The following is a 14,052-nucleotide window of genomic DNA, read 5'->3' on the forward strand; positions in this document are numbered from 1 at the left end:
GTACACTGGCTTTGGCAATGCCAATAAAGCCATTTAAAATTGAAATTGAATTGAAATAGATAGATTGATACATGGATATTACAAACTAACATAGAATGAAACTACTCAAGTGAAGTTCAAGTGCAATGTGTACTTTCACTTTCTTACAGTCCACTATACTGGCAGCCAGTTTTGGAAAAGATGTTCTGATCTGTTAAGTCCCCAAATAGACAATGGTTAAGTGGCTCAACACAGCCATTACACCCCAACAGAAGCAGATGCAGTGCCTCTCAAGGGATCCCAGATCATTTCAATGGATGCTAAACTTGCAAAGTAAGCGTCTGTGATTTTGCAGAACTCATGCAAAACGCTGTGGACTCTCATATAATTGTGATGTTCTTACAAAGTCTACAGCTGTCTCCCTCTGACATTTTTGTCCAGCAAAAAGTGATTAGACAGACTTGGGGCTGGAAGCTTAAAGATAACATGAATCTAAAATGACTATTAAAAGAAGGCTGGGTTTCAAAGTGAGATTGGCAAAGACAATTTATTGAGTTTCATTTTTTCAAATTCAAATTACTGCCAGGAACCTGGCCTGTATGAAGCTGATTCTGAAGAAAGGTCTCTCTGAAATCACGTGGTTGCGACATATCAGCTGGGCGGTCTTTAGGTGTGTGAGTGTGTGGAGGAGGGTGTGTGCCACTAGAATGCTGTATGCAACGACAAGTTCAGGGAGCAGAGGCATAGAGGAAGAGATGCTACACCTGTTCATGAACACCTGAGGAGGAAAGAAGAGACTGAGGAGTGTAGAACTTACAAGAATGACGGTGTAGGATCACATCTGCAAGAACCTCCTTTGGCCAGCTCTCTGTCAACAAGGTAAACAAACAACTTTGTCCACTTAACAGCTATTTTATGTCTCTTGTTTTATGAACTCAGTAACAGAAGCCACATTGGTTTCAAAATAGATCCAGCATCTTTTGGCTGAGAGTATTTGTTTGGGATATTGTAATTTCAACACAATGTGTGTTTTCCCAAAAAATGTTACATATGAAACCAGGACATATTTCTGTCCCTGCACAGTAACACGATATGACAACTGTGACAATATCCACTAAATGATTAATCAGCTGAAAGAAAATAAGTATTTCAAGAAGCAATCTAATGTTTTTGTTTAATGATTTACCATTGAGTGTTTAGTCAGTTGAATTACAAAATATTCCATTGTTTATTTTGGAGGCAAACTGACGGGTTCTGATACACAGAAACTAAAACACACAGAAACTGAATCCCGTGGTGAACTGAAATGCTGTGGATATGCTACAACATGATGAACAGGTGTCATTGCTTGACTGCTGAGAATAAGTTAGAATAATGAATGAAGTTGTAAAATATTAAGGTTATGAGTCACAAGTTTGTCTGGCTTTGTAAAAAGAAAAAGAAAAGAAGCACTTATGCTTGGAGCAATGTGAATTAGCATTGTTATAAAATATAATTCTGTTGTTATTTTTGGTTACTCATTCAACTTTGCCATCATGGGCCAATGGCGAAGCTGGCACAAAGGATGAAACCCGAGAGTGTACTGAACCTTCAGCTCAATTATAAAGGCAGTGTAGGGTGCCCTTGGAGTCCCGCCCCCCCCTCTCCTCCTCCACCCTGTCCTCTCCTGCTCAAACATTGTACCACTGAAAGGTCTCTGCAGCTGGTTAGTGATTTCCGATTGTGGCCACAGTGTTCCCTTCTTGCTGTGATCTCTGAGACTCTGTGGAGCGGCTCACCCACACATCACATAATACATGGTAACTTATTAAAGAGATCTATGGAGGGCCTCCTTTGTGTCAACAGTGCTTTTTGTATCAAAGGTCACATCTAAGTCAAACATGGCACACTGAAAGAAATATGCGATCATATTGTGCGGCATGTGTTTTTCTTTCACATTACATTGTGTGAAAGTGGTGCTCACGTTTTCTCAGTAATACTTCATTCTGCAGTTTGATGGAATGTCCACAATACTATGCAAATGCTGGGAAATGTTTATTATGGAGTGACACATTTGATTTTGTGTTTGACTGGAAATCATTCAGGTATAAACACTGTGGCGTGTGATGACTGGGTTACCTGAGAATTCCTCAGCCAAGAAGTAACATTAAGACCGAAAGAAAAAAGCCAAAGGGTTCTTATGTACGTAAGCCCGTCTAAATGTTCTCAAATTACACTTTGAACATTACCGGTCCAATCCTGTTCTTGCATTCAGTCAAAAATCTTGGTAATTGTCTCAAACGCTGTCTCTCTCCTCACCTTTGCACTTGCGAGGTGCCAAACATCACATGGTGCAGATAGGAGTAAGGCGAGTTGTTTTTGTTTTTTTTTGCAAAGGGCATGGACTCTTTATTTATGTATCAGTGATTCATGATAAAAATGAGTCAGCGCTCATTAAACTGGAATCAGAGGCTCAGTGAAACTTGTTAAACTGGGTTTATCAGCTGCAGTTATCCAAACACTGAAGTCAAACCTGGAGGCAAAGTTGTTAAATAAATGTTGAAGAGTAAAAAAATAAACATTTCCATCTGTGGGGGAGCAAAGTAGCAATAGATGGAACAACTGAAGTAAAATAGAAGTAATTCAGGAAGTGGCTGCTGTATTATTTCCACCATATGCATAATCTACAACAACCTGTGGATTAAATCCCCACACTTTCAATGATACACTTATTTACAGACAATGTTGTTAATTATAATTTGAAAATGGGTTTCGTTAAATATTTTTGGCTTTGAGAATAGATGTACAAAGATGGACAACAAAGGTTCACAACTTAATTCAGAAGTGCTATAAGGTAACATGGTTTGTGCCTGTGCTGTAATTCTTATTTAAATGATTCTTCTGCTTTTACTATGTTTATACACAGCGAGGCCAACCAGCAATCTAAACATCAAAATACTGAATGTTTTGTATAAGAAAAACACTTCTGGGGATCAGGATCAATCAAATCTTTGCATAAAAATGATTGCAACCGAGATGTTTGTTATCTAATCTATCATTAGTGTCTAAGGCTGCTTGGAAACTGCAGACAAAATAGGAAAATGTGATGCTAAGAAATAGTTTTGAGCAAAGTACTCAGGCTTTAACATTGACTTTTTAACTCAAAAAATATAATATATAAATGTTAAAATATTCATAAAGATAGGATTTAAAAGTAAAACATATTGTATTTAAAATAAAGACATAAATAGTCTGTATTATCTAAGTCTGATGATTCAACATCATCAAAGTCAATCATTAATTGGAGAGGAATTTATTTTTAGCAGTATGACTGAGATTAGAACAGCTGGGTGTAATATATTGTAATTGCAGTTTGCAGTAACAGATGAGAATTCCTTCAGATTAAATCACATAAAAGTTCAAAGATCCGTTCACTCTGCTCAATTATTATGCAACTGGATTCTGAGCATTAAGGGCAGTGTTAAGACAACAGTGTGCTTCCTCATCGTCGGTCAGGGTCTCTTTTTGTCTGACTTCATATCAGATCACATGGGAGAGTCAGACGATACTGTTCAGATGCTCATTAATTTATCATCTGAGAGTGTCAGGTGTCCTCTCCCATTAGGTTACACCCCCCCCCCCCCCCCCAATCATTGAGATGTGCCATGCATGACAAGAAGCCACCTATAGCATGGTGGCAGTCAGCTTTCCAGGGATTGGTGCACACAGTGTCCTTTTGTTTGTTTGAATGAGGGCAACCTGCTGATCAGCAATGAGTGAATGATGCCACAATAAAAGACCAATTTCACTACGATATGCTGCACACATCATGAATGTTTTAAAGCCAAATTTAAAGAGCATTTTCAATTGTTCCCTCACGCCTGACATATTATGTATAGAGTTTCTCAGTCCCCTACACAGCTGTTCAGATTGGCTGCTTCATCCCTTTAACCGGCGTTATTGTCCCAGCATGTTGCAAAGACGCAGCATTTGAAATGAAATGGAATAATATAGTTACAAGTTGAGAGGGAAACTTCTTAAACAGCTGTTGCAGACAAATATTTTAACAAAATTACACAAAAGGTGTCCATGTGGCTGAATAACCTGATATCACATACCGTATAGAACATATTTAACACAAATTGTTTTCTTTGTCTGGGATCCCAATTCAGAACTCTGACAAATACTTAAATGTTCATTTTATTTCAAATGTTTTCATTTCTTTCTCTGTTGGCAGCAGCAGCAGCAGCATCGCGACCAGATACTGGTTTTCAATGCTGTATATACACGGTACATGTATGTGTCTATATGCAAGGCAATGTACAGGCAATTGTGTACAAGTGTATATTTTATTGTTTCTGCGATTCCTCTCCCGAATTAAAAAAAAGATTCAACACAACTGTTGTGCCAGCATTTATCATGTATTTTGTGAAATATTAATGCTAGGTATATATATATATATATATATATATATATATACTGTATAACAGTATATGTCCATGTGCTGTGTGTCTGTTAGGTCTCTGTTGGTGCGATGGCTGACCCAAGCTGGTGGAAGTTGACCTTCTCACGCAAGAAGAAGTCTGAACCTAAGGTTTTGTATGAGATCCCAGCTGAGTATGGCAGTAACACTGGGAAGAAAGAACACTCGAGCAATAATTCCCCTCCCGACCACATAGACAGCCAGTTCAATGTCAGGCTGGAGAAGATTGTGGACAAATCGGCCACCAAAGGACGCCACGTCAAGGTCTCTCACTCTGGTCGCTTCAAAGAGAAGAAGAAGGTCCGCGCCACGCTGGCTGAGAACCCAAATCTGTTTGGAGAGCACACCCTCGGTGACGAGAACCATAAAAACAAGACGGATAAATAGTGCACATGCTCCCAAAGATGCACATGCTCATCGCAACCGTGTTATACGTCAGTGTCACGTTTCTAAAGAGCTTTGACGAAGGACGAAACATGTGCAATCACAACTATGCTGCAGAGCATGTGCAAGGTGGAGAAACACTTGTAACCAAGCGCCGCGCCCAGGTCAACACTGTAACCAATGGAATCACACCTATACAAACAACTGATATCAGCAGACAAGCATTAAACATTCACCAAAAAAGGGAGAAGCCTAAACAAAGTAAAAGGGACATTTGACTTATCATTTACTTAACATTTTGACTTTTTTTTTTTAAACACTAAGCAATAACATTATATCTATAAATAATGTAACATAACTGAAGGACAGAGAGTCTGTCTAACCTCAAGTATATTTCATAATTGAAAAGCAACACTATTGTAATTTAATTATCATTTTTTAAATATTATGGATGTGGAGCTTTTGAATGACATTTCCTTTGTATCTCGTATTCAATCAGTGCACAAATGAAGATGTCTGTGTGTTGTGCGACCAAAGCACAATAAATTTTTATTATATTTCTTTTGTGAGCAATGCAAATAGAAACTTGATTGTAATGGCTGCCTCAACGGCATTGTTAATACTCTACAGATCTTCTAAATTAAAATAAATGAATAAAAAGCTGTTCATATGATCCTTTCTGGAATCCTTAAGAAAAAAATGTGTTTGTGTTTTTATTAAATGTGTTCAAGAGAAGCTAGTGTGTTTTTCACATATAGCAAATTAATCATAATAGTGTTTTACTCTCGGTGACATCAGTCTTTTAGGTTACAGTCTGTGCTGGCTGGTTTTGTTGGCATGGTGATTGTAAACAGACTCTGACACTTGATACCACACGGCATGCTTCTACATTTTGTATAACTTCTGTTTGTCCACAGTAACCGCAAATAAGCTTTAGTCATCCTCTGGCTGCGGCGGCCTGCTGATCTCTCCTTTAGACTCGAACTGTGTAACTATATTTGTCCTTGATATGTTCATATTTCGCAAGTGTTCCAGTGTGCTGCTGACATCTGCTGGCCACAAAATGAGTTCCAAAGAGAACTGGATTAATTCAAGTTTTTAATGGGTAAACAACAAGCTCATTCTCATTAAGTACACAACACATGGTACACTTGACATTTAGCTCAGTTAACATCACAGCTCTTTTATTCTAATTATTAAAAGGCAATTAGATCAATTGTCACAAACTGATACAATCGTAGTCATATGTGAGGCCTACATGACTTATTTGGACACATAATTTCCTAGAAATTATATTATGGTCATAAGAAAATGTCTGGAAGGAAATTTACTGTGCAATAGTAATTAAGACAGTGTTTGGCTGATCATTAGTTTCACGTCTCACATCTATTGTCTCATCTCGCACTGCAATAAAACCGCTTTGCCGTGAATTCCAACTCTACAAAGTTTATACTGTTCCATTTCTATAGGTGTTAAAAATACATGAATGCAACTTTTACTCAAAACTCAAGTTGTAATTAAAGCAGATTTACATTATATTAAGAGGTTTAAGAGTGGGTCAGAATCATGACATAAAGGTGTAGCACGGTGTATCGCTATGATCTCAATGCTAAGAAAATACTTAGCAGAAAACAGTGAATTAGATTGCACGACTGTACCTAATAAAGTGGCTTCAACATGTATTTGTTTGACTTGAAATTGAGAAATTTGAGAAAAACTGATTGTATTTCCTTCCACTTAAATGTCTTGATGATTATTAGGAAATTACAATACTACAAGAAGGTCTCAACACTGAAAAATGGACACGATAAAGTTGCGCTGACAAACAACTCTTGTGATGGAGAAGTTTGCCGAGTTTCCAGTGCTATAGACTGAGATTTCAGAAGAAACAGTTTCCTGGTCCTGAAGGTCAAAAACAACAACAATACTGTTAAATAAATAAATAACCAACATATTGTCAATCATTATTTAACTAAAGCATGTGGAGTTTGCTCTCATGTGTCACCCAGTGCATTTAGTGTAAGTCCAATATTTTTCATTTAATGTCACATAGAAAATGTAAAGTCATCTAACATATCCTACACACAACAGAACCCACATGACACTGAATGTTAGGTGGGTGGTACATCCTCTAAAGATTAGTACTTACTTCCTGTGAGGTAAAGATGGTGATTTTTCAAACGAAGACAGCAGATCATATTCATATTATAGATGGAGTCTCTGTGCTTCCCTGTGTGTGTGACAGAGCTGCTTCTCATGGAGCCAGTCGCTGATACACCCAGTCAGCCGCGGCAGCGTGCTGAAACTCTCCCAGCTCAGTCTCACCCTCCTTCCGTTTGGTGAACAGGATGCGGTCGTGAAGTCTGTTGGTCTGGCCCTGCCAAAACTCGATTGAGAAAGGCTTGACAACGTAGCCGCCCCTGTTTCAGTAAGCATGGCACAGGACAGATAGATATGTTATTTGATGCAAGTAATACTTTAACAGTTGTTGAGACAGTGTTTCTTCATTTAATGCCTTGTTTGGACCTTTATCTGTAGGTAAACGTCTTCATAGCTGCTCAATGACTATAGATTTAATAATTTCTGCTACTTTTACACTGTTGTACTTGATTTTATTTACAAGATCGTTAACCGCGTTTTACTACATGTGTCTTGCACTTCAATTTCACTTCAGTTGGCTCCTTTTTACTGAACTCAACTTAACTATAACTGCATAGTAATGGCTCTGCACATGGCTCTGCACATCAGCAGCTCTGATTCTCATAATTAACACGTGATATCAGAGAATGAATATGTCAAATCTGCTCTTATATTTTAAGTATATAAAATATAATCCCAACATGCAACCTTCAATTCTTGGTCTGGGCAGAACAGGAGATGCTCACCAATAGTCAGGCATAGGTACGTCTGCGTCCTTGTATTTCTCTTCCAAATCTGCATTTTTCTGCAGCAGATACTAAGAGAAAAGGCCCAGTGAATCAGCCAGCCATCAAAATGTATGTATGCATTACATATGTAACAGAACCGGACATAGAAGCGCTGCTTACCTGTCTGTTTGGAATAGCTGTGCTTTGTTGACTTACAACAGCCCCAATCTGGCTGCTCTTTGGTCGGGAATGGAAGTATTCGCAAGAGCTTTGAAAGGGAAACCGCTCCACATTGCCCTCAATGCGAATCTGAAAACCACCATTAAGACTTTTACTTTGAACAAACAAACAAACAAATAAGTAATAAGCAATTGATGGGAACAAGGAAGTTACTGTACCTGTAAGTTTAGGGGTTCCCAGTAGAAGACCAGTGAAGCGTATGGATTACTGTCCTGTGAACAAAAGACAGATCAGTACAGCTGAGTAAAAAAGTCAGAGTGAAAAATTTAAATCAGCTCAGCTTCAGCAGCCCGTCAGCATAAACAAAAAACCATATGCTCGTTTTCTCAGTTACTAAACTTACGCAACATGATACCAAGCTCCACACAATGCAATAACTCGCACATGAGGCAGTGAAACTTTATTCATTATGTGAAAGTGAATGTGTAGAATGAGAAGACAATTTAAAGTCCACTGTTTGAACAAGAGAAGCAGAAGTAGGGAACACTGATAATTTTAACAAACAGCCCCCTGTTGACTAACCACACAAAGTACAATTATTTTAATTATTATTGTTTAACCTCCTATTTTCTTTGTTACTTGATTAACAACTTGGTCCAGAAGATGTCTGAACAATGTTGAGCCAACAAGCAGAACACGTAATTAGTGACTGCAGCTCCAATCTAGACATAATGTAACTTAGTCTGAGGAAGCAGGAAACACTTGCAGTGCAACATACACTATGAATATTAGGGGGACTTTTGTGCTTTTCAAACAAAAATGCATTTTCCCCGAATTTCCAGTGCCAAAATACACTAATTACAAATAATATAATGCAAAACCATGTTTGAAAAAAGCCCTTTTAATGTCAATGTGTTTAAAATACCGATTTCTAACATACTAAGTATATTTACAACTGATTCAAGAATAACTTTTATGGTGACATTAGTTCACTGAGAGTGGCAGAGATAAATATAAGATGGTCAGAGAGAAAAAAGCCCTGCACAGATGTGATATTAACATCTTTCCTGGGAGATTCAATCACATATGGACATCATTAAATATGACTGTTCACCAATGGCATTATCATGCGTCATGGATACATCGCATGTGACCACATGTGCATCCACAAACCACCTCTGAATGTGTTTGTGTGATCAGATGTGAGGATTCATTCAAGGACAAATTTTCAGACCAAAAGGTAAGAGTTGTCCACAGTGACCGAATCACTCAGTACAGATGTTTAATACCAGGTCTGAACAAGGTCAAAGAAAACCTCAAGTTACAAACCAGTTCAGAGCCTTTTCTGCTCTCGTAATTTGTAAAGAAGCGGAACCCTTCGCTGCTGTAACCTTTCAGGAGCACCATGCGCGCAGATGGACGTCCATCCCTGAACAGGTGGAAATTGGACATTTATTAGATTGAAATACTGTGACAGAAAATCCAACACTTCTCATCTTGGGTTGTGGCATTGGTTACTTTGTGGCAGTGGCGATACACATGGCATTGGCCTCTCCGATTTCAGGACACTTTGTGGCTTTATCAAACCAGTTTCCAAACTGCTCGATTGGGTCCAAAGACACAAGATGACCCTCTTCAAAGCACTGTGAACAGAAAGAATCAATAATTACCATGAATCAGAAGTTCACCCATTTCAAACAGCTCTTCTGTGGATATAGGAAGTTGCCCAAAACTATGTTGAGAAGAAACAAGACTAGTGTCCATGTTTATGAATGCATTTGTTTTTAGTTTCTTTTTAAAAAAAAGATACAGATCTAAAGTCTGATGTTTCCGGTTTCTGTTTCCTGACCACCACCAAAATGCTGTTGCAATGTTGTCAAATTTAAACCATATACTGTAGCTTCCCAACCTGGGTGAGTATTATAAAAATGTGCCTTATTCACTGAATCATGACAACAATACTAATACATGCAGAGCATGAAACCAGCTGTTTCTGCAATTGTAGTTCATATTCTGGTCAGATTGTTACACAAATAAACCTTACAGCATAGGCTCAAAATCATCATGACCTTACAGTTACACGGACAGGTCACTTGATTTAAACACTGTACAGTATGTTCTCACCTCCTCGCGCCCCTTGTACCCCTTCCTCATGTCACTCAGGTCCATTGTTGTGCTGCTCATGCACCTCCTGCAGAAACGCGGAGCTAAAACGCAGCGTTGAGCAATAGTCCGGGAGATACGAGCGGCAGGATCTCTCCCAAATAAAGTGATATATCTGACCACATACGTATTGAGTATGCGCCTCATACTTGTCAGCCAGAACGTGACGCAACACTGCGCGTTCACTTGCGTAAACCAAATGTTTGGTTTCATAACCAAACTAAATATAGAATTAAGCAAGTATCTTTTTAATAATATATTTTTCCCCCTCAAGTTTAGACTTTGTGTTTGGGTAAAAAAAAAACATTGTGAGCGGAGTAGATAAGTTGTATTAAATACAAAATCAATTCAATGAGCCATGCTATGTTCAGTTCCCCTCGGTTATTACGACATCCAGAATGGGAGACGTCAAAAAAATACATACAATTAAAACGATATAAATAAATAAACAAATGTAATGCAATAAAGCATGTAATAAATAGATTAATGTGAAATGTCATGGTTTTAAGTTGTTTCTCAAGCATTGACCTACAATATAGATAAACATGAAGAAAACGTCAACAAACGTGTTTCCAAACGTTTGTATTGTAGGTTCATCTACATATATAGTTCCTTGGTGACTCAACTCAAGTGAATGTACGAACACACGAGAAGAAACACGAAATATTATATTATGGGATCAGCGTCTACGTTTGTTTTGAATTGATTGTCTTTCACCCGAAGTGAACCTGAACGCATCGTTTGTTTCAACGTAATTTCCTTTTCCGTCATTTCCGGAATCAGAACAGTTTCCCGTTCAAGATGGCGGCGACCTTGTGTTTAAAATTACTACCGAAACAGGGTAGTGTAGCGTCAATATTTCATTCATTACTGTGTCCACTTTTTGTCCAGGAGAGTGTACAAAGGTTACTGTTTTGTGTCCGTTTTGTCCAAACGACCTGTTATCAGCTGTGCTATGGTTAAAACTGTTATGTGTGGTTCAGTTAGCCGGTGTTAGCGGCTGTTATCAGGAGCTGTTTGTATAGAGCTGTTCAGGTGTTTCAGATTCAACAGATTTGGTTTCTTCCAGGATGGCTTCCCCTGGCTCAGCATGTCCGCCACGGCTCCAAGGCCGTGACTCGCCACAGAAAACCAATGCACATCCTCAAACAGAAGCTCATGGCTGTTACAGAGTATATTCCTCCAGTGAGGGTTATCCCTCCAGGCGCCTACGAGTCCCAAACCAAACAAGCCCGGGAGGTAACATTCACACACCCACACCAAGGGAGCAATTTGTGTTTTATATCTTGCACAGGAGGCACCCTGGCCCTTTCTGGGCTTAAGCCAGCAATCCTACTGCTGATCTACTGGTATTTTCATACGTGAAAATGCCTTGTTAATGTCAGAAGTCAGAGAAGAATGGCCAGACTGGTTTGAAATGATAGAAAAGCAACAGTAACTGAATAATGAATAATAAAAACACTACTTTCAACCAAGGTTTGCAGAAATCTCAGAATGCACAACAGATCAAATGACAAACGAATTATCTTTTTTATTTATTTCAGCAGGATACTGCGTTCACGTTACTTTTGAAGAGGAATCTGAAGAACTTGTTTCAGGAGTCTAAGATGATTGCTGTGGTCCAGAACAACGCCAGCACTGCTGAAGATATGATGATTCTCAAGAACAGGCTTCACAAACATGGCATCAATGTCAAATTCTTCCCCAACCAGGTACTGCTGCAACTGTTGTAATTGTTTTTTTAACTAAGACATGTTGACTGTGATGTGAGCTCTCCATGCAAACGGCATCTCTCCCTTCCTTTTTAGTACTTCACTCTGAAGTTACGTCTGTTTTTTTTCTTGTTCAATTACTCAATCAGATAAATACAGTAGAGAGAAATGCGGGAAATTTGCTTGCTTAATTCTTTAACTATTCTGTCTCCACAAGTAACTTGTACGTCTAAGAACAAGGCATCATCTTTGATAAATATATTCATAGTAATAAAAAAATGTTTTCTAAGTTTACTGTCAAGATAATTAAAAGCTGAAACTGATCTTTATTCATGGTCTTTTCCAGGTGGCACTGCATTTCCTGAAAGGCAGTATTTACAGCAACATGGCACCTCTGTTCATTGGTCCAACAGTGCTGTTTGTTAGTAAAGAGCCAAAGGTCAGCGAGATGCTGAAGACTCTGAGGTCCAGCCCACAGATGACGTTACTGGGTATGTTATCTTTTTTGTCTGCAGGTGTCGAGAAACATAATTCAAATGTCTCTTATGTATCCATACATACATGCTCAGATACATTTGCACATGCTTGATCACCACAAGAACGTATAGGGAGATTTACTCCCTATATGTTAAGATACAATCCAAAGTGATTTTTTTTGATGGCAACGAAACCAGTATAAAGGTTTGATTCAATTCCATGTGCTCTATGTATGTTTGCAGACTGATATGAGTAACATAACAGCAAGTTAAAAAGTTTCAGTTATCCCACTGGCAAACCCAGTATTTAATATACTATGATACATCTCAAAAAGTAATTCAAAATCTAACCTAGTATGTAAGGTTTCATATTAATGAAAAAGTTGAATATGTTCATTCAACATCCCTTACACCTGGTTCTCAGTGCAGAGTGTTTGTATTGTGATGAGCAGACTTTTGTTCTTTCATTTTATTTTCTCTTCTCTTTCAAAATACATAATCTTTTATAATCAACACAATGTAACTGCGGCACTTCTGTCTCAACAGGAGCCTGCATAGACAACACATTACTAAGCGTAGAGGGGATTGTGAACTACTCCAAACTGCCAACAATGGCTGTTGTCCAGGGTCAACTGGTCAGTGGGCTAACGATGCTGACCTCCCACACTTCCTCCATGCTGCAGCATCACCCAGCACACTTGTCGGCTCTGCTACAGCAGCACATCAAGCAGCAGAGCCCCGACAGCAGCGTGGAGGCAGCTCCTGCAGTGGAGAAGGCCACATAGAGCTTGGGACTTTTCCTTTCCTCAGAACAGTGAGGGACTGTAGACTCAGATGAACACCCTAACATTTATTTTAATTTGATAGCAAAGTTCCGGGCAGTTTTTGGGACTGGGAAAAAAGTCTGCACAATATTGCAAACATTTGTTAATCTTCTTGTGTGCATCTGCTCTATGAGCAATGAAGATTCTTTGGACATGACAGGTTTCAGTGGAATTAAACTTCTTGATGACGTCTTGATTGGACCATACCGCAAACATCTCACTCTGACTTTATTTAAGGGGATATAAATAAATAATGTTAAATTCATTTGGACTGAATTGTTTTCAATTTTCATATTAACTACTGCAGCTTTGCTGGGAACATATTTCCACTTGGAGAACTGGGTCAGCATTTAAATGTCTGTTTTTGAATTGTGAAATGTGCAAACATTAAATATTACCTACAATACAAGTACACAGTATACAGTCCCAGCTGCCACAGGTGTAAGGTTTAAGTAGCATTATGAAAACCACTCCTACCAAAATAAACACAAGTGGTCAAGAGCTTGATAGTTAATCTGCAGATTACAGCATGTTAATCTGGGTCAGTTAGTTTATTATGGCTTGCTTTACTGAGTGAAGCACACAATACTCAGGCATTCCTCTCATCACCACACTCCTCTCCAAACTAAGGGGTTTTAAACACTCTTAAAACATTTTTTTATTCTAAACTCTTAAGGAAATCTGACTAATGTTGTCTTAATAAAAGGCAGGAAATGCTATAATTTTTGAATGAATGAAGGGCCAAATACTGGCGTTATATTGGAATATGATGGATAAATAAGAATAGATTCCAACATGAGTGAACAAGCGCAGTGACAGTGAGAGGTCGGTTAGGTTAGGTTTACCTTCCTCCACCACATGTCTCTGCTAGACACTCGCTGTAATTCCAGCTAATGCGGATAATGCCCAGCACATATTGCGCACGACGCGCGCTGCCTGCGACGCACAGTCAGTTCTTAGATTTAGAGTTCAGAGAGGGAAGGCCCCGCGGTGAGATTATAGTCA

The 14,052-nt window shown here is 38.7% G+C and overlaps 3 protein-coding genes across 5 annotated transcripts; 2 read left to right on the forward strand and 1 right to left on the reverse strand.

The window, feature by feature from the left end:
- Positions 1-684: 684 nt before the first annotated feature.
- On the forward strand, positions 685-5,510 carry prr15lb (proline rich 15 like b). Its single transcript, XM_058621799.1, has 2 exons — positions 685-858; positions 4,478-5,510. The coding sequence occupies exon 2, from the start codon at positions 4,493-4,495 to the stop codon at positions 4,826-4,828; it is 336 nt and encodes a 111-aa protein (XP_058477782.1). The 5' UTR covers positions 685-858; positions 4,478-4,492; the 3' UTR covers positions 4,829-5,510.
- Positions 5,511-5,910: 400 nt separating this feature from the next.
- Positions 5,911-10,294, reverse strand: pnpo (pyridoxamine 5'-phosphate oxidase). Of its 2 annotated transcripts, XR_009234239.1 has the most exons (8): positions 9,997-10,294; positions 9,391-9,515; positions 9,202-9,301; positions 8,091-8,144; positions 7,873-8,001; positions 7,711-7,781; positions 6,975-7,245; positions 5,911-6,727 (listed from the first exon to the last, which is right to left on the reverse strand). XR_009234239.1 is itself a non-coding variant. In XM_058621798.1 (7 exons), the coding sequence occupies exons 1-7, from the start codon at positions 10,246-10,248 to the stop codon at positions 7,080-7,082; spliced, it is 897 nt and encodes a 298-aa protein (XP_058477781.1). In that variant the 5' UTR covers positions 10,249-10,294; the 3' UTR covers positions 5,911-7,079. The 2 variants fall into 2 exon arrangements, 1 of the variants encoding a protein (XP_058477781.1); XM_058621798.1 differs by having other exon boundaries at positions 5,911-7,245.
- Positions 10,295-10,807: 513 nt separating this feature from the next.
- mrpl10 (mitochondrial ribosomal protein L10) lies at positions 10,808-13,312 on the forward strand. 2 transcript variants are annotated; one of them, XM_058621206.1, is made up of 5 exons: positions 10,808-10,876; positions 11,105-11,274; positions 11,580-11,747; positions 12,094-12,238; positions 12,770-13,312. In XM_058621206.1, exons 1-5 carry the CDS (start codon positions 10,837-10,839, stop codon positions 13,006-13,008), a joined length of 762 nt encoding a protein of 253 aa, XP_058477189.1. In that variant the 5' UTR covers positions 10,808-10,836; the 3' UTR covers positions 13,009-13,312. The 2 variants fall into 2 exon arrangements, with proteins under 2 accessions (XP_058477189.1, XP_058477190.1); XM_058621207.1 differs by having other exon boundaries at positions 11,583-11,747.
- Positions 13,313-14,052: the final 740 nt, after the last annotated feature.

The sequence above is a fragment of the Solea solea genome, chromosome 21 (assembly GCF_958295425.1).
Source record: "Solea solea chromosome 21, fSolSol10.1, whole genome shotgun sequence".
NCBI classification, from domain to species: Eukaryota; Metazoa; Chordata; class Actinopteri; order Pleuronectiformes; family Soleidae; genus Solea; species Solea solea.

What these genes read in the sequence shown, in the direction of transcription:
- pnpo (XM_058621798.1), bottom strand. Translation starts at nt 10,248, where the DNA reads ATGAAACCAAACATTTGGTTTACGCAAGTGAACGCGCAGTGTTGCGTC. An exon ending in TGTATCGCCACTGCCACAAA is followed by an intron (nt 9,302 to 9,390) that starts GTAACCAATGCC and finishes CCACCTGTTCAG; the next exon opens with GGATGGACGTCCATCTGCGC. An exon ending in GCAGAAAAGGCTCTGAACTG is followed by an intron (nt 8,145 to 9,201) that starts GTTTGTAACTTG and finishes TTTTGTTCACAG; the next exon opens with GACAGTAATCCATACGCTTC.
- prr15lb (XM_058621799.1), top strand. Translation starts at nt 4,493, where the DNA reads ATGGCTGACCCAAGCTGGTGGAAGTTGACCTTCTCACGCAAGAAGAAG.
- mrpl10 (XM_058621206.1), top strand. Translation starts at nt 10,837, where the DNA reads ATGGCGGCGACCTTGTGTTTAAAATTACTACCGAAACAGG. An exon ending in AAAATTACTACCGAAACAGG is followed by an intron (nt 10,877 to 11,104) that starts GTAGTGTAGCGT and finishes GGTTTCTTCCAG; the next exon opens with GATGGCTTCCCCTGGCTCAG. An exon ending in AAACCAAACAAGCCCGGGAG is followed by an intron (nt 11,275 to 11,579) that starts GTAACATTCACA and finishes TATTTATTTCAG; the next exon opens with CAGGATACTGCGTTCACGTT.